Here is a 20,372-nt window from a genome sequence, read left to right on the forward strand (position 1 = left end):
ATCAGTCTCGGTCCGACCTCATTGTATACTCTGCGCATTGACACTCTGCCCCTGGGAGGCACAGCGTGCTGGGCTAGATGGGCCTGTGGTGTGAGCTGGGACGGCATCTCTTCTGTTTTCACGATAATGCACGCTCCAGATCCAATGACAGGCTCAAATCTAGACAGCATTGTATGCACGAGAAGAAATAGTGTCCTGAGTCTCTACCATAGTTCCCCAGCAAGACAGAGTCACAGGAACCAAGTACCAGTAACTAGGAAAACTAGGACAAGGGAGGTTGACATAAGAGTATAAAAGGAAGATACTAAGCAGCAAGTGGCCGAGGCCTGCATCGGAGGAAGATGGAACGTTTATTTTTTAATCAAGAGCGAATAAAGAGGTGGAGAGACTTCCAAGCAATCATTTCAAAAAGTTTCATATCTCAGCTGCCTTCTTTCTCTCTGATCGCAAAGATAAATTGTCTCTGCTCATCACTGTTTGGGCTGTCATCCTGGGGTATTTCAGCCCTGATGGTCCCCAGCAGTGATACTGTGCCAGGCAGCCTACTTTCTGATTACCAACAAATCAGCAATTTCTGAGTCACGATTGTTAGAGACACCTCGGAGCCCGGCACACGAAGCTCCTCGTTCCATTAGGGCAGTAAACAAGGCAATAGTGGATGTCTGGGAAACTGTACCCGGGTTACTAACTCAATAACTGATGATATTGTGGCGAGCACAAAACGCAATTGCCATGCTGAGAGGTGACTCAGGAGGAACACTTTCTTTGTCTAAATCATGTTAATCAATACCTTTTTCAAGGGGAGACACCCAGCCTAGTAAGATATCAAAGCTTCTAGAGACAACAAGGAATTTGTCTGTATATTAATGCCAAGTTTTGAACATTACTAGCTGTCGTTGTACAAGAGATTTTGCCTTCACTAACCGTTCAGTGGGGTTATTACTTAACTTTTGCCTTTAGGGCTGTAAATTGGTACAGGGACTCCTCACTTAACATCATCCTGGCTAACATTTTGTTATTACGTCGCTGATCTATTGGAGAACATGCTCGTTTAAAGCCATGCAATGTTTGGTTATAACGTTGTTTGGCCGCCGCCTGCTAGTAGGTAACTACCGTGACATAATTGGAGTTGCTTAACATGGTTTCGCTTAAAGTTGCATTTTTCAAGAACATAACTACGACGGTAAGCGAGGAGTACCTGTAGTCTCTATAGGATGTGGAATATAGCAATGACTGGCAACATTACTTACCAGGGGGAAGTGAACCAGTATCCTGGAATTCCCCTGATACTGGGCATTCTTCTGGCTGAATGTAATACTAGAAGTGATATCAAGGATTTCACCTCAAATCTTTCCTTTTAGCAAAAGGTTTCTATCATTTCAGCTTTACTACTGATCAATATCAAATAAACTTTCTTGGAAGGATGAGACATAGGGAAACCCTGCTGGGGGGTGTTGGAGAAGAGGCATCAGTACATGTAGCCTGATGCAAGTGAAGTCTGCAGGGATGTAATGGGATTCAAAGATTTTTCCTGGTGTCATATAAAAGTGCGAGAGGCACAAGAATACCAAAGAGCTGCATAACTCAGTCATGCAAATCATATCACGGAACTGAAGATCCTCAATGCCGGACTCTCAGAAGTGTTAGATGAGCATTCACAATTGCCCTCATTATAAATGAGAGGAAAAGGGCACCTATTTCTTTGTCTTTGTTTCTCCTAAGGAGATTTCTCTAGAGGAAAGGAACACCGGTCTTTTCTTCCCTTTTATTTCCTCCCTCCTTCCTTTTAATACTGCTGTAATTATTTCAAGAGGGACACTTGTCGGGAAACCAGCAGTGAACTGCTAGAATTTTTTGATTTTGTGGGGAAGAAGGGGGAGTAGAAGTTGTCTGTTTTTAAGAACGTGCAAAGGGAAGGGTATGAGAGGCAGGTGGAGTTTTTACTAATTCATGCTAATCACTGCAATAGGTTGGAAAAATCTGATAAAACTTATCTTGGTTGAACATGCTAATTTGTAGAAGTCGAAAGACTTCACGGGGATAATTCAATTTCAGCCCAGCTCCACTGGGATGCTGGCAGCTTTTGGAGTCCTGTTTGCCAGTCAGCCAGGCTTCCTGCCAGTCCACCTGTGTGCTTCTCGGCAGCCTCCCTGTCGCGTGGTCTCAGAGCCAGGGACCCCAGGACTTTCATGGTCCATGGCTCAGGGGCACCCAGGCTGGCAGTCTGCCCTGGGTGTTGTGACTCCATTGCCTTTCATAGAGAATGGTGAAGTTTTAGGCTTTTAAAACAAATTGGAAGGAACCCAGATTTCAGTACACTGAAATCCTCTCCAAAATGGAATTAGCTTTTCTTGCCCACCTTCGAATGATAGAAAATGAGGGCTGGAAAGGACCTCAGGAGGTCACATCTAGTCCAACCTGCTGCTCAAAGCAGGACCAGCCCCAACTCGATCATCCCAGTCAAGGCTTTATTGAGCCAGGTCTTAAAAATCTCCAAGGGTGGAGTTCACAACCTCTCTGGGTAACCTGTTCCAGTGTTTTACTACCCTCCTAGTGAGAAAGGTCTTCCTAATATCTAACCTAAACTTCCCCTGCTGCAACTTGACCCACTTCTCCTTATTCTGTCATCTGTCACCACTGAGCACAGTCCCACTCCATCCTCTGCAAAACTACCCTTCATTTAGTTGGAGGCTGTTATTTATCCCCGCTCAGTCTTTTCTTCTCCAGGCTGCACAAGCCCAGGTCGCTCAACCTGTCCTCAGAAGTCATGTGCCCATCTGTACTAATAAACCAGTTGGGATCGGGTTGAGTAGAACTGAGAAGAAAGGGTCAGGATGGTTGAAGAAACTGTCCATCGCCTAACAAGGAGGGCAGCCTCATTGCCCAGTTTATTTTTCACCTCAGCACCGACAAGAGCAGTATTTCCGGACACTGGAGAGCAGAGTGACTCACAGCAGATACGTGACACTGCTTCTCAGCTCTTTTTTCTGTCTCTATTTTCTTTGCTCCTCAGACTGGCTGCACACAGGTCGTCCAAGCTCAACCCACACAGAACGGTGGGAGTCATGTTGATCAAAGGACTGAGAGAGTCTAAAATTTCACTGTCTGTGACTTGGCAAGGGGAGAAGTTGATTAGCTAAATGTCCAGCAAGGAGCAGAAATATCATCTATCCAGAATGCGAGGAGTAGGAGGCAGCAGTTCTCCGAGGCCGTGTGGTGAGAGGAGGCACTTTCACAACGGTGCATTGAGGGGACCTGCACATAGCTCCACGGGAAGAATTTTTTAGCCTTTGCTGTATCTGGTGCTTCCCATAAAGAGCAAGTACATATATCTTGAAGCAAGGCGGCAGGTAGCCTGAAGATCCTTTCTGACCACAGCTACAAAGGGCGACCCCTCAAAACAAAAAGCACGTAAAAGCTGGTGATTGGCCCATCGCACTTGCAGAGAAATCAGTGCTGGCTGGAGGGAGATTGCACATGCAGATTTGATAAGAAAAAGGAACAGTGCGTGAAAATCCTAGACCTGTCTTCTATATGGATGCTACGAGACAGGACAACTGTGAGAAGTGTGTCTCTTGCTTCTACCTACGTGTGCCTCCGTGGACCAGCCCCGCAAGTCCGTATTGCTGGATCTACATGAACAGACACATACAGGCTTTCTTATTTTAAATAACTGTTTGCAACCCCATTTTAGACACCTTAAATCCAGGAAGTTCCTCCCGGACAGCAGTTCACAAGTACTGTCTGCCTACTCTACCAAATACAACCCATGTTTTCTAAAAGATTGGTGAGTTTGGGTACCTCAATTTTGTGAGTTCTGAATCTGAGGTACTCTATCAAGTCCTCAGTTGTAACCAGGGTATATTCAGCACTTCTTGAAAATCATGTTCCTGCAAACCACCTCTAGTTGAGAACCAGAAAATTAGGAAAACCTACATCATTAGATATTGTTGAAAATCCTGGTAATCGCATTCCTACAAAAAATATCTAACTCCAGTTTAGTTCTGTACAAGGTACTGTCACATTTTTCCCATTTCACTGTCTTTAACTTACAAATCACTCGTTTGTTGACCAATGCGTCTTAATTATCTTAACCCCCCCCAAAAAAAAACTTAAAACCCCTTCTTTCATTATTTCCTTTAATTGATACCCCTGCAAACCTATTAGTAACAGCAGTAAAATTAGGCTTAATGTGGCACATGTACATGTGCAATTAATTCACAGCAATAAACTCCAGCACTTATCGGAGCACAGTTTATTGCTCCCAGGTGTGCCATTTGAACGTGCACCAGGACCACAGCATGTTGAGCAGGGTCAGAGCAGCCTCGGCTGGCAGGGGGCCCAGGGGTTCAGCTTGCCAGCCTGGGGCTGCTCCGACCCGGCTCCATGTGCTGCGGAGGGACAGGCTGGGGCATGAGGGTGCTTCAGCATGGGGCAAGCCAGCAGGCAGCCCTTGCACTGAAGCACCCTCATGCCCCAGCCAGCTGGGACAGTACTTGTATTTACAAGTACTACATTACTGAAGAGTTTATTAGTTTCCTGTGGCCTAACAGGGCCACAGGTGTAGATGCTGAGACATTTACTACAGAACGAAGGCAACTTCTCTGCAAACATCTCATGTAAACGCTCCCACTGACTCTAAATGAGCAACAGGATATGCTACTTTAATACTACATGTTCTCCCTTCATTTTCTTTCAAAGCCTATGATGGCAACCACTTAAAGAGTGCAACCCTTCCTTAACAAAACTTGTTCAAATTGGTGGTTACAACACACCAGAACGGGGTGTTTTTAGACCCTCTGGCTCCAATAATTTAGGGCCTTCAGAACAAGAAAGAACAGCAAATAAACTCCAAATATAAGTTTGGGTTTGAATTCACTTACCTGATTGCCTATGTTGAGCATGTTTTCAAAATCTTTTGTCATCTTATGATGCTCCAGAGCCATGAAGAGAGTATTCAACACAATGCAAAGGGTGATAGCCAGGTCCGTAAATGGGTCCATTACTACAAACTTTACGTATTTCTTGATTAGCAGCCACATAGGACAGCAATCCCAAATGAGAAATTTAAGGGCAAAATGATTCCAGCATGGAGGACATTTCTGTTGAGATTCCTCAAGCTCTAAGAGAGAAGCATGAAAAGAAGGGTCAACTTATACTTAATGGTGCAACTAGAAAATACTTTACACAATCACAGAGCAGAGAAAGCCCAAGAGCACTCACTTAATTCACCAAAAAATGTCTTTTTAAGATACAAAATGCTTCTATTTCAAAACCCTGCTGGACTATAAATGCTCTAGGCAGAGGTTGACTTTTTTTTGCATATTGCCCAGAACTCACTACATTGCTGGCTTGACCCTCAAAACCTGCAACTCCTCCAGAGTGTCAGCAGGATAAACTAAAATCAGAGCTGTGATACAGGTCTAATTTACTTCAGATTTACTTTCCATCTTCATAGGATCATAGGAAACTAGGACTGGAAGGGACCTCATAAGGTCATCTAGTTCAGCCGCTTGCTCAAAGCAGGGTCATCCCTGACTAAATTCTGACTCTTCAGTTTTGGCAAGATAGCCTAGATAGCAGGGAAAAGAAAATAAATACTGCATCTCATTTAAATCTATAGTACTGGACTGAGATACAGAGTAGCATTTTAAAAACTGCCTAAGTCCCATTTTCAATAGTAACCTCAGGTGTCAGGACCCTAAAGGTAACATTTTCTAAAGTATCCTAAGGATTTAGGAGCCGAACTCTTATTTTTGTAGCTCTACTGTGGACAAGTAGGAGCCCAAGTCTCATCAAAAGTCAACAAGACTGATATTCTTAAGGCCTGGATTCACAAAGGTGTAAAAATGCCTAAATCTTCCAAGCATCATAAGTACTTGAGTCATTTGTGAAAATGGTACTTTAGCTCTTGTGCCACTTAGACACTTCTGAAACATTACACAAAATCACTATTTTCTTTTTGTTTTGTTCGTATTTTCCCCATGTTATTTCAATGGCAGAACATTTAAATAGCCTCACAAACATCATTTACATAGGATAAAAACAAGAACAAACAAATCAGTTATATTCTGCACATTTATTATTCTAATTAAATGAAATATGTAATGCTTTTCTTTCTGGGTTTCCTTTATGGCAACGGAATGCGGTTGAAAGGTTTTGGCCTATATAATCAGATCTTGAGACTAATAAAAACAGAACTTCAGCCAAACCCATTGCATTGAGTTTCTAAAGAGCCTCTTCTCTTAAGCCAGGGTGAATCCTCAGTGCTTTTTCCTTCATCGGGGGAGAGAACTATGGTTATTGTGCCTTAGAAGTCTACTGGCAAACTTGTCCGGGAGGTGAAATCTTGTCCGTACCCAAGATAACGGGGCTTCAAAGGGATTGGGATTTCACCCATGAGTTTGAGTATCACTGGCCGCATCTACATGAGATAAGGACTGTGCAGTCGCTTGGTACTACTGCATAGTAGCTCATTAGTACTGCATGGTAGTGTCACGGGTCATGAACCGTCACGCAAGTACTAAATGACTGCGCAGCAACACCTGCGCAGTCAGCATCTCGTGTAGATATGGCCAGTGTCTGCCTTCTGCCATACTTTATATATAGGTTATTTTTGCCATGAAAGAAAGGGCTCTGTTCCAAGGGCAAGGGATGGAAGGATGGCACAGTACACTCCTTTCCCGCCACATAGCTCCTACAGGTATGTAAGCACTGTGCCCGTGGAGTGTCTGAAGGTTTCAGTTACACAGGGTCCTATATAGTGCTCAGTCGATGTACATGTCTACCATGCAATGAAGGAAGCAGAGCTTGAATGGGGCCCCTCCTTGTTCAGGTCTTGATTGAGCAAGGATCTTTAACATATCTGTAGCTTTAAGCATGCAAGTAGAGGCCTTGTCACATGAGACACTTAGCACGTGTCTTATTTAGATTGTATTAAGCATTACCGTGCCATGTTAAAAGTTAGAATATGTTTGGAGCAGTTGCACAGTGATGCTTGCTATGACCTAAGCCCACTCCGGGCAGCTGGAGCCAGCTGTGCCACCCCCTCTCACCTCCCAGACACTGACCACTGCACTGTTACACACGTTTTACTGTGTGGACATGTGGGTGCTTGCGGTTTAAGTGCAGTTAACACATCATAAGCACAATGTGTGACGTGGCCCCTAGGACTCCTCCTCACATGCTTAATGTCAGACATGCGCTTAAATCCTGTGAAGGAGTCCTACAGCTCAAGTACTTGCAAGTTAAGCATGCTCTTAAGACTCTTGCTGAATCAGGTCTGAATGAAACAGTGCTCATTCAAGTCCCACCTCCTCTTTTACACAGTAAAAATAGCACACTTAAAGTTCAGGTTTTGGAGCTGCTTATGTGCTAAAGATAGGCAAAGGTTTAAGTACTTTGTCATATTAGGGCCACAGCATGCAAAACCTGACTACGTGGATTAACATTTACAGCTCAATTGTGGCTTCTTTTAACGGCAAAGGGGAAAAAATAGCTCTCCCATTGACTTTACTAGGAATTGTATCAAGCCATTAGTACACCAGCTGAATGCACGCACTTCCAGTGCAGCCAATCTTCCTCTGTAACCTTGGTAGCTTTTGTTTTTATTACTGCTGCCACTAGATTCAGGACTCAATCACATCCAACCAGTTCCCCCTGCAACACTGTTATAAAGACAACAGGAAAAAAAATATTTTTTTATTTTCTTTGTGTTCAAACAGATCAATCAGTTTTGTTGAAAAGATCAGACAGGGAAAATTTTCCAAACCCAGCAGGTGATAATTGCAGACAGGTTCAAGCAACTAAAACCAGAGAGGAATGGAAACTCTGGGAAAACCTTAATTATTGGTGTTGCTAGCGCTCCCGTCTCTAATAAAACTAAAATGGAGATAGTATTTCAGATCCATAATAACTCAAGGAGGAATAAACATTACTTACTAAAATAATTCAATACAGTTATGCCTAAAACACTATGTCATACCATAACATACCATTATGTCATACCATACATGCCATACAGCTGGTCCAATAAAAGAAAGACATGAAAGATTTGGAGGAGGGAAGTTGTGGTTTTGGCTCCTCTTCTTTTTTAAATAAGAAATTGAGGTCCTTTGAGGCTGGACCATGCTGAAGTGAATTTTATTTGTTAAAAAGGTTTAGTCAAATGTCAAAACTCCACATGACCATATGAGGACTGCTCTTGCAGACTCTGTGCAGCTGCAGAAAGTCTGTAATAAAGGCAAAGGAAGAATGGCCCCATGGAAAGAATAGTTTTTTCTCCTGTCGCCTTTGTCTGTTGACCTTGTCTGCTCTGTGGCAAAGGGACTGCCTCCAGTCACACATACGGGACCCAGAAGAATGCCGCCCTGATATGTATATATATATATATACATATCTGTGATCACGAGCCTGTGATCTTTTGGCATTTACACAACAGAAATAGTGAAGTGGAAAGGCAGCGTTTCTGCTGCACAGAAAGTAGGTTGGGAAATGGATAGTTTGTGCACTGGGGAGAGTCAGTGGTTAGGTGTCATGGGTAGACCACTGGAGTCCTTTAATCTTTCCCTGGGAGCACTGCAAGACAGTGTAAGACAGGCACCTCAGGTGCTATGTCCCACTAGTGGCATCAGAAGACGGAGTCTTTTGCCCTTAGTGGCTGGGGTGCTCTCCTACATGTTGCACTTTTAAATGAAGCTTTGCAAGGAGACCAGGTTTATACCATGCAAAGAGAAGCTGATGTACATACATAAGAGGACAGGTACAGATATTGCACTTAAACCTAAGTGACTGGAAATTCATCTAAATCCTTACGCGTACAGAAAATCGGCACACATAGACCAGTCTAACAATGGCAGAACCCAGGTTAAGATGGACCTGGGTCGACGTGCACTCAGATCTAATTGATTTAGTTGACTGGTGAATCAAACTTCTGCACCAGATCCCCTATCGATTAAAGTTAGATTGCTGTCCTCCAGCATCCCAGCCTCCTTTGAGGCCCCCGATACCCTCCCTCACAGGGAATTGTGCTAGCACTCAGCCCGCACTTGGCTGATCCAGCCGAGCGCCCAGCGGGTCCCGTCTCTGAGCTGTCCCAGAGCCGAGCCAGCACAGACCCTCTCCCCAGTCCTGCTTCCTGCCTCTGCCCATCTGTCAGATGTAGGCGGGCAGCAGGGGAGAAGTGAGATGTCTGTGTTCCCTGCGTAAGCCCTGGGATCTGGGCACCTGGGCATCCCTGGGCTGTACCCCCATGCCCCTACAATGTACACACACCCCTGACACTGAACCCAGGAGAGCCCCCGTGCTTAGGCACAGCCCCAGGGAGCCTGACACTGGCTTCAGCACACCTGGCCAGGGACCCCCATTGCCCCTGTGCTTGGGCAGAGCCCCATGGAGCCTAATCCTGGCTCCCACACAGCACGTCTCAGAGGCCAGAGACAGGCACCCTGCCTCTTGGACCCCAGCATGGATCACCCCTGAGCAGGAGCTGGTGTGGGTGGTTTGCCTCTGGTGGGTCGTGGTGGCAGAGGGCAGAACTAGGGTTACCATGCGGTCAGGTTTTCCTGGACATGTCCTCTTTTTGGGTCCTCCCATTTCTATCCAGGCAGTTTTTAAAATATCAACAAATGTCCAGGATTTTGCTCTGCTCAACACTGAAGTTTTTCCTGACACTCCCTGGCTTGCCCTAGCAAGGATCTACTTGAGGTTGGGGGGTGACTAGAGGCAGGGGGCATCACATGCGCCTGTGTGTGCACATGCACATGGTCGGCATGCAGCCAGGCAGGGTGGTAGGAGCAGCCTGGCAGCTGGATGCAGGTAAGTGTAAGGGAGGCAGGGGCTGGAGGGCCAGGGTTTCGGGACTATCTAGGGAGGCTGTGTGTATGGCAGGGGTGTGTGGATGGGATGGGTGTGTGAAGGGGGACAGGTGCTTGCTGCTGCTGGGGGAAGTCATCTGGCAGCTGGGGCTGCAGCATGGTGGGGGAAGCACCTGCCCCTCCAGCTGGGGAAGGGTGTGGGGGTGCCCTTCAGGGGCAGCAGGGAGCTGTGAGGCCAGGTTGGAGGCACTGGGGCCAGTGCCTTTGCCCAGAGGTGTGGGGCAGCCAGATGTTGCAGGGCTGGGGGGAGCAGGGGGCTGTGGGCGAGGAGTGAGGGGCACTGGCAGGGCTGAGGGAGGCTGTGGCTTGGGAGTGAGGGGCACTGGGGGGGCAGGGAAGTGTGGGGCACAGGCAGTGCCAGACGGCTGCGGGTTGGGAGTGAGGGTATCAACAGGGACAGGGGGGCTGCAGGTTGGGAGGGGTACCGGCATGGTCTGGGGGGTGGGGTACTGTGGGTCAGGAGTGAGGGGCAGGGCACAGGCATATCATGGTCCCCCCCCCACAATCATATATAACTCCTCACCTCTTTTTTGAAACTGGAAATATGGCAACCCTAGGCAGAACATGGGGACTGGGCCTGCATGGAAGCAGCCCTGTGACCCCCATGACTCGACCACTGCTGGCAGGTACCTGGCCATGGGCACCTGTGGTGCTGCAAGGATTTTCTGGCTCACAGTTACAGGGTCCTGAAGTACTAGGGAAGGGGATGGGGAGTGGTGGGGTGCTTGCCCATGCCCGGTAGCCAATCAGGAGTGGCACAGGTTTTTGGCTGCACTTGGCAGTCTCCAGCAGCCTGGGGATGCTGGGAGGCATGCAGGAGCATCCCCAACTTGCAGGCCTCGGCCACTGCGTGCCCTCTCCACCAAAGGGCAAACGTGCATACTGTGTGCCACTGATCTAACCTAGGCAGCTTACAGAAAACCACGTAATTTAGATCGAGTCCACCTCGGGCTTCTTGAACAACTATACTTAGCCAGATGCACTGTAAGACTAGAGGCATAATGCTCCATAGCCATACATCCTCCATAGTCACTTATCCCTGTATAGAGGGACTGCCAAGCAGGTATAAAACATGATCACATCACAAAATGGGCATGTAACATTCACTTCGTATGGCTGTGTGCAGGGCCGGATTAACACAGGCAAACTAGGCACATGCCTTGGGCCCTAAGTGAAGAAGGGGCCCAGTTGTGCTTATTTTACATATTATAATTACTGAGTGAAAAAAAGTAATATATATATATATATATATATATATATGTATATATATATATATATATATATATATATACAGTATTAAGTAGAGGCCCACAAGTTTGTTTGCCTAGGGCCTACTAAAGGGTTAGTTAATCCGGCCCTGGGTATATACACTTTCACCAGGTGAAGGCAGTGGCAATACTAGTTAGGTATCCCTAAAGCAGCTCTGGCTGAGCAACTGGGCCCCAAGTCCCCCTGGGAGGGCAGGGCTGGCCGATGCCACACCACCAGGCCCTTCAGGAGCTGCAGCACTACTCCTACTCCTCTGTAGTGACTCTAGCCTAAACAGACCCCGCTCACAAACAACTGAACTCACAAGTAACCGGTCGCAGAATCAAGTCTCCCATTCTCAAATACTGACATTTCTCCGGAAAGCTCTGCAACGCAGAAGCTACTGTAAAAAGCAGCTGGCAAAGGAGTTAGCAGAGAGGCATCCTTTGTGATGGAGCCATTAGCACCTGGAGATGCTCTACAATAGGTAACATTTTAAAAGGGAAGGATTCCCTCTCACCAGACACAGTCACCAACTTTAGGCTGTCACTTTGCAGGACAGTGGCATATTTGGGAGGGCCGAGAGGGTCACTTTTCTGTTGGAAGAGGATTAGGAGATATGGACTCAGGGCATTTCCTATCTCTGTATCATATGGCCCCCCTCCTCCTTCTCACCCCCACTCCTACCCACTCTACATCAAAGGGTCTATAACTACACGCAGGCAATGGCACCTTTAGAAAGCCCAGCTGCAGTGACATTAGTGATGGAGTGGTATCTTTCATCTTATTTTCACCTGTCAATACCTACCTGTTTGCAGATCAACCTACGCTAAATCTTCACTACTGAGTGAATTTGACTTAATTCCTCTTGGATCAGCATAGCGGGAGTGAAGGTGGCCATGCTACAGAATAGCACTGAGCTGCACAGAGCAACTGTGCTAACAAAAGAGCACTCGTGATAGCAACAGCTGAGCTGTGCTAACTCCAGCTAACTTGAGTTTAAAGCTCATTGCTCTCATGGTGAAGGATTCGGCATGTGGTTGGTCCTTGATTTAGGGGCAATGCTCAAATTATATCTCAAGATATAATCTGAGTCAACTGCGCTCGCTGTGTGCTGCTCCTCTGCCTCTGCCTTGTACCTTTCCCCTGCAAAGTGCCACCACCCACAGTTGGTGGTTTTTAGTCGCTTCTATGAATGGACTTTGGTGACTTTGAAAAGGCCATCTCCAAGACGCCTGTTGGCATTGAGGTGGCCAGACATATCATGGCAGTGAGAAGAGGTTGTCATGGACAGAGGAGCAAGGGTGGACAAGCCCATTCCCCACCCTGGCGATGCTCATGCATCTACTGAATTGCTAGTCTTCTTCTCTGTTCAGTCATGGCAGGTCATTCTGCACATTTGTATTTTGCAATAAGACTTGTGGCAATCCATGCGTCTAATGGTTCACACTTGGTGCATCCATCCTCACTGTATCTGCAAGATCTCCTTGTTTCATCCACAGAATCTGATCACCAGTCGAGTTTCTAATACAGCTGTGTAAGAAAGGCTGTTTTATTCTGAAGACAGGCCTCCTAGAGGCCTATTACAAGGCTTCTCAATGCATCGTTTTGTGAGATCTGTTTGAAAATAATTTCTGCTAATAACAATGCATTAGCTCTTATGACTTCTCAGGCAAGAAACACTGAAATGTTGCTGACTTCAAGAAAGGATAGTGGGAGGGGGAGCTGCCAACTGTCATTGAATATTATTGGCAAACTAGAAATTTAATTTGTCTTGCTTTGTTTCGAGGGAAGAGTGCTCATTTCTGCATTATGGAGATGAACTGTGAAACATTCGCAACTGATAAAATTCTGTTCATAGAAAAATCTGAAAATAAAGCACAAATCTGAAGTCCAGGAACAGCTTGTCCACATAAAAAAATTACAGAAGAGGCTGTTGTAGACACTTTGGGCTAGATCCTATTCCACTTATTAGGCATCCAAATGGACTTAAACACCTAAGTGGGGTCTTATTCCACCCTGCTTCAGTGCCTGAAATAAATGTTAACATGTCAACTTTGGCAACCTGCCATCACCTGAGCCAAGGACTGAGCCACAAAAAGCAGTGAGTAGGAAGGGAATGCATCCACCTTTTGTCCTCTTTTTCAGGGACTCAAGCAGGGTAGAACAGGATTACATTCAAGCATCTAAGTCTACTTAGACACTTAACAAGTGAAATAAGATCAGGTCCTTTCCTCATCTGACAAGGATGTGGCTTTACTTAGAGGTCTCACGGGCAGTTGCCAACTGCTCATAAATTTATGGACTCCCTAAAGAACACCCAAAAAATGCCTGTCCATAAAAAACACAGAGCTACCACAGTTTTAAGCTCCATGGCAAGAAAAAATGATGCTCCTTTGTCTTTTCAGTCCTACTCCAGCATGCAAGACCCCTCCCCTCTCTAGAGCAGCCTTGAGACTGTACGCTGAGAACGGCTCTCAGACTCTCTGCCCCAGGCCTGTCTATTTGTGTGGCCTGTCTATCTGCGTGTGCTCAGAGCTGCTTAAGATAGCTAAATGGCCTGACTGCCAGGATGTAGTGCATGCAGAATGGAAGTGAATGGATGGGGTATGCTTCACTGAAGCGGTCTTTGGTGTTGGACAGAGGCAGTGAAGAAAAAACTACGCTATTCGATCCCAGTATTTGGGAAGTCTGCAATGTAGATGGTAATCTAAATAGTGACTAGACTGAAATCCTGAAGCTAGGACAGTAGGGGGTTAAGGGCGTTACCCACAAGGGACTTCAAAGGGGATCCTTGGAGGGGTCTTGCAGAAGAAGGGCCAAAACTGTCAGTGGCATTTAAAACATTGCTTAAGGAGAACAGTCTTAAAACAGACGGCTCTCATTTGTAATGCAGAAGAAGGTGGGGAGAGCAGGGGGGAGAATTAAGCAGATAATTGATTTCTATTAAGGAGAGAAATACCAAGGTTCAATATTTTTTTCACAATATGTTCAAAAGTGACAACTCTTAAAAGGGGCAAAAAAATATCCCGTGTACAAATATGTGAGCAAAAATCCAAATCTGCAAGTGCAAATCAGTGTTTGTACTTAGATACTAGGTAATCCAGCATCTAACTACTTGTCTTGTACAGGTTAGTGCTAGGGTTTTATTCTGCACAAATTCTGATTGTGTGTATGCCAACTGAAGTATGCTTAGGTTCAAAGGTCAAGTGTAATTTTTAAATTTTATAGATATAGATATATCTATATCTGTTCATCTCCTGCTCTGGATCTACATACAAATGTTGTAAAAATACAGCATTCATTTATTACTTAAACACATGATCCAAGATCTACCAAGCCAGCTAAACTCCCCAGCAGAAAAACCTTCAACCTTTAAGAGCCATAAAAATAAAGCCCTGATGTGTTTGACAGACTGGAATACAACTACATCAGATTGTGAAGATTATTTTTTTTTACCTGTGTTGAAGCCTGACCATTGAGGCCATTTGAATTTGTAGACTGAGTAGACATGGACTTTACGTTCGGGACAGCTTCACTCTCCGGGGGAAAGCATTTGATTGGTTGAACTGGGGGTTGAGCGCACAGGTCTGATGTCCTATTTAAATCCAGGGTCCTGTTCTTTGCAAAGGACGGTGACTACTGCCACCCATTAAAAGGCCTACACAGCTAGAAATGCTGCTGAACCACAGTTGCAGAGGGGCAGCATGGGCAGGAGTATATCTCAGGGTGTTAGGTGTTTTCAAAGGGCTGTAACTCTGAACTGCTTTAAGAGTGAAGTCCCTGTGGTTAAGAAATTCTATTGCTAATCCCATGTTCCTTGCTTTCCTGCAATGTTGCCTCCAAAGGAGTTAAACAATGAAACCTGGCATGTGCAAAGCCTATGTCAGGGGTGGGCAAAATGCGGCCTGCCTGTCAGATGTGGCTTGCCAGGCCATTCTGTCCAGCCTGCAGGGCCCCTAAAAAATTTAGAAAATAAATATTCATCTGCACCTGGCTTCCTGTCATGAGGCCCTTGATGGCTTGGCACAACTCAGTAAGCAGCCCTCTGCCCAAAATAATTGCCCAACCCTGGCCTACAGGGAACTCCGAGGAAGAAGGTCTAAGCACCGGAGACCCTGGGAGGTAGCGGGGGCAGACAGCAGCCCTTTTTTTGTTTTGTTTTTTTAAAAAAAAAAGTGTTTTTGTGTTCCAAGCCAAATCAGCCAAATCCGTGAGTCATTCAAGAACCATGTGTGGCCCTCTACCAGCAAGCATCCTCCACCCCTGCCTGGGGCTTCAGATGCTTCCAAATCCTTTGGTGGGCATCCTACATGCAGGCCCAAAACCGGAGACTCGGGGCTCGGATGCCCCCGAGTATTGCCTACCCTCAGCCACATGGCTAAAGGAGCAAGTTAGGGAGGAATTTCTCATTTCCAGGAAGTCAGCATAAAGCCAAGATCTTCCCACTGGAAGTGAAACTGGGAAACATTGCCTCAGCCCAGGTACTACCCCCTGCGAGAAATGTGGTTTTCCCCTGCAACTAGGAGAACCACCTTAGTGGTCATGGTGTTTCCCTTGCCAGCAGCATCCCACGTCTCAAGGAAGATGATCAGGCAGAGGTCAGAGTCAGGCAATATGCCCTATAGTCCCAGAGATAGCAGAAGTGATTAGCTCCTACTCAGATACAGTTTACTTGAAGCACACAGTACTCAGCAATTGGGTCCACTCATTATAGGCTGCATGTATTGCTCTGTGCAGCACTGCACACAAACACTTCTTCATCAGAAATCTTTGGAAGTCTCTATTTTGAAGTCTTTGTAAGGCATCAAATTCTGCCTTATTTGTAACATTTTGATCATTCCTACTAATATATACTTGGGTGGGCATTAGGAAGCCAGTAAGCAGCGTCTTACCTTCTAGGGCACTGGTAATGATGCTGACAGCACTCACTGCTCTTTGTCTTTGAAATGGTATATCAGAATGGTCCACTGCAAGGTGATGGGGCACCAAGAGTTGCTTCCGGCTTGCTTCCTCCGAGGGAGAAGTCTGTTTGAATGACAATAGGTAAAGTTACATGCAAATCAGGACGAGGCCAGAGGCAGACATGGGGCAACACTTTCAAAATTGCCTACGTGCCATTTTCAAAGCAACCAAGGGCACTTAGAAACACGGGTTCCTCCCTAAGTTAACAGGTTTCAGGCCACGTCACTTTTGAAAACGGTACTTTCACGCTTTTGAAAATTTTACCCCTTGATCTCGCTTGCACAGATCCAGACTGAATGCGTATAGGCTGCAAATGAGGACGAAGGGCATTTCTGACATCAGAGAAATAGCAATTGTGCTTCAGCAAGCTCTTTGCTTGTGAAAGAAGCCCTGCTTAATTACAATAATTATACCATTATTTCTGAAATGTGTTAACTGTTTAATTATATGGGTAGCAGCGGGAAAAGGGGTGTGACTAGCTCTTGGTGAACAATAGCTCCACTTACTGGCCTCCGATATCAAGTAAAGCAAATGCTAGGGGTGAGGAATGACTCCTCGTCACAAGGCTTTTCTTGGTCTGCAGTGTTGCCAGCTCTCAGGCATGTACCCCTCAGTCATGTAAGGTGTTATTTAAAGGAAAAATGTAGCTTTCAAAGCTTTGTGGCTGCAGAGAAAACCCTGAAAAATATAAACCCCGTTGACAGAAACCAGAAGGCGAATCAACAGATCCCTACCTGGATGATTATTATCATTTTATTTAATATTATTTTTAAGCCAATTTCATGATTGGTCAAAAGCTTGGCATTGGCCTTTCTGAACCAGCCAAGAACACAGGACAGTTTCATGCATGTATCAAGCCTTGGATGTCATGCTCACAGGAACAGAAGCAGTGGGAATTATTGTAGTGCAAACAGCTACTTCTAGAGCCAAAGTCTGAGCCCTCTGCTCCTGCCAATACTGACACAGAAGAAAGGCAGGGACAAGGGCTGAGGATGCTAGGTGTGGAGAAAACTCTACTGCAGATGACGTGTATGACCTAGGGCAACTCTCTTAGTTCCTTTGTATCTCAGTTTTTCATCAGTAAAGTAGGGATAGCAGCTGTATGGTCAGCATTATTATATTGAAATCTGAGAGCCAGATACTATGATAATGGGGGCTATACAAACACCTAATGTAGAGGGATGGGGCTGGGCCGCCCTTTTATAGTGAGACTCATGGAAAGATGAAGGGAGGAGAGGCTTCCCTTTCTAATGCTGTGTATAGGGGTAAGAATGGCTGCTTTTGCCCTTCTCTGCAGTCAAGTGAGGTGCTTGTAAAAACTCCCCTGGCCTGCCCAGAGCTCCTTAGGTCTGAAATCATCCCAAGGAACCAGTGTGAGGCCTGTGTGTGGGGAGACCAACCTACAGGCCTTGTGGTTCTGCTCAAGCTTTGTGTCCCAGGTGCTCCCTTTCCCAGCTCCAGTTTGCAAAACCTCACTGGGTGCACCTACACATGCTATTACAGAGCACGTGTAAACTGAGGAGTGTATTGCTCCATAGTTTCTTGCTCCTGGTTGTGTCGTTCAAACATGAACCCAGGAGCGCAGCATATGGAGCCAGGGCAGAGCAGCCCCAGCTGGCAAGAAGTGCTGGGGTCAGCCTGCCAGCCTGGAGCTATTCCCCCAGCTCAGTGTGCCGTGGAGGAGCTGGCTGGGGCACAAGGCAGCTTCAATGCGGGGCTAGCCAGCAGGGATCCCCCACACTGAAGCACCCTCATGCCTCAGCCAGCCCCCCAGCAAATACACATGTGCTGCTGTGGAGCTTTTTACTAATTTACTCTGCAGCAGGATAGTACTTGAATATAAGTACTATCCTGCTGCAGAGTAAATTAGTTTACTCCAGCCTAATAGAGGTGCACATGATGCTGTGCACATTTACTGCACAGCGGAGTAAATCTCTTGTGTAGATGCACCCCCTGAGACTCTGCACTGCCAGGGGTTTCCCTATTAGCCTCTTATGCCCCAGAGCCCCTCTTAAAGGGGACTTTCTCTATCAATAAAAGGGTTCTGGAAGAAAGATACTTTCTTTAGCTTCTACCAGTTGCTTTTCTTGTCTGTATTAGGACAACCTAACCCTTTTGTTATCTGTTTGCACAGCACCTGAGAGAATGAGGCCAGCGTGGGAACCGTTAGATGAGACTATGAATAATGGTGTTCTACAACTTCAGAGATAAAAATCTCAACTACTGAAAGACTTGGGAAGAGCAAGGTATTTTAAAATAACACTTCAGATATCGGCTAAAGCTGACCACCAGTCATGCTTTTCCTAAATGTAAATGTATATAAGCATGCACGCACGTCTATGCATGTGTGCGCACACACACACGCACACATTAAGACAAGAGAATGTGTGTGGAGTCTCTTGTACTCGAGAAGTGAGATCAGTGCAAAACAGACAACTGGCAAAATCATAAGTACAGCTACAACAGCAAAATGAAAAATATTGTAATTAGAACCCATCAAAATATAATCACGTACATATGCACTGAGCAATTAGCAGTCAATCTGTCCCTGATTTATGGAGTAATGGAGTCAGAAGAGGTGTTTTAGATAAATCATCTGGCATTAATTCTACCCTCCAAAAAATAAATAACCTCAACAAACAAAGAAACCAAAATGTTTTATTAACGAAAAAAAATTGACAAAATTACAGAGTCATTCATTTACACCAGCTTGGAGTACACAATAAAATACATACAAGTGAAATAAAATATTACAAAAGAAAGAGACCAAGGAAACAAATTCCAAAGCGAAAAGAAATGGAAAAAAAAAGAGCTCAACACAAATGAACAAATCAGAAGAAATTACTCTTCTAATCTCGCTGCAGTGTGAGGCATAAGGAAATCTCCCATTTCAAATTCTCCTTTTCAAATCATATAATCTTTCTACCTTTCCAACTCCCCCAGTTTAGCACGGGACAGTATCCATCCCATGGGAATCTTGTACAACCCCATCTAAAAGCAACTTGACTCATTATTTCATAGATTTCATAGACCTTTGTAGACATTAGGGCTGGAAGGGACCTCAGAAGATCGAATCCAGCCCCCCTCCCCAGGGGCAGGAAGTCAGCTGGGATCAGGATTATGAAGAAGGGTGCTGCATCCCTGCTTGCTTGTGCAGAAGGGCTTATAATCAAGAAGCAAGCCTTGCTTGCCCTTATTTGAAAGGTATTATTGATCTCAAGGAGCAAGGAAAATATACTTCTTATGGTCCAAAATTTGCACCAAGAAAGCTCAAGGTACAGAACACACTACTTTCCTAACACAACTGCTTATGAACCAGGTTTATATGCAATGTATAAAATGCAATATGCAATAGGACTGTAATGACATTTTAGGTTGAAAAGGATGAGCAACATTTCCACATAGGGTACGTTGACTCTGGAACCGACTTTTCACTTATTTACAGTAACACATCATTTCTGAACCAAATGGCTGGTCAGGTTTCCCTCACAGTTGCTCCAGTCCTGAAGCTGGGCATGGCTTTTTATTGCACTAGGCAGTACTTCATTGTGAGAGTCATCTCATGGCAGCCGATGGGCCAACTTGCAGAGTAAATGACAATTTAGTGGTAGGGTGAATATGTCTTGAGGGAGACATGTCAGAGCCCAACTTCCCTTCTCATAGCTCTGCAAGGGCAAAAGGGTATAACTGGCCGTTGGCCTTGACCCACAGGAAATTACTATTCACTTCCCAGGTGTTCAGCTGCAGGGGCTGGCAAGTGAGTGGCAGGTCTCTATTCCCTGCCAACCTGTTGCAAATGGGAGGTGAGTGGGCACCCAGTTCCTGCACTGCCCAGAGAGGCTATGTCAGGCTCTGAAGGATGCTCGTACTTTGCTCTAAATAGCTCTACAGAAAACAAGAAAGAAGAAGAGTTCTCATCAGTGCAAGCCCTGGAAGCATAATGAAGTTATTTAGGGATATTTAAGTTATTCTGGGATGTTCTTTGGAGGGAACATATATGTCTGTTTATTTTAGGACAGAGATAACTAATGGAGGTATGAGGAACTGGCAGCTCAGGCATTCAGAGACGGAACGGTTCCAAGAGCCAGGCAACTAGGGCAGTATACATTGCATTATCCTCACGCAGGCATAATGGTTCTTGGTACTTATGTTTCAGGAGAAATTAAACAAAAACAACAACCCTTCTTACAGTAATGCAGGAGATCATTTTAAAATCCGGATATGAAACCACAGTGGAATTAAATAAAGATACCTCCAACAGGACAAGGCTATTTCTATTTTGTT

The 20,372-nt window shown here is 45.5% G+C and overlaps 1 protein-coding gene across 1 annotated transcript in view; it reads right to left on the reverse strand.

The window, feature by feature from the left end:
• Nucleotides 1–20,372, reverse strand: part of LOC102565252 (sodium channel protein type 5 subunit alpha) — a 309,008-nt gene that overhangs the window by 133,679 nt on the left and 154,957 nt on the right. The window contains exons 13-14 of the mRNA XM_059729221.1: nt 16,019–16,151; nt 4,884–5,122 (exon numbers count right to left, since the gene is read on the reverse strand). Of these exons, the coding sequence (XP_059585204.1) occupies nt 4,884–5,122; nt 16,019–16,151 (372 nt within the window). The remainder of the gene's footprint in view (nt 1–4,883; nt 5,123–16,018; nt 16,152–20,372) is intronic.

Source organism: Alligator mississippiensis, chromosome 5 (genome assembly GCF_030867095.1).
Source record: "Alligator mississippiensis isolate rAllMis1 chromosome 5, rAllMis1, whole genome shotgun sequence".
In the NCBI taxonomy this organism is placed as follows: Eukaryota; Metazoa; Chordata; order Crocodylia; family Alligatoridae; genus Alligator; species Alligator mississippiensis.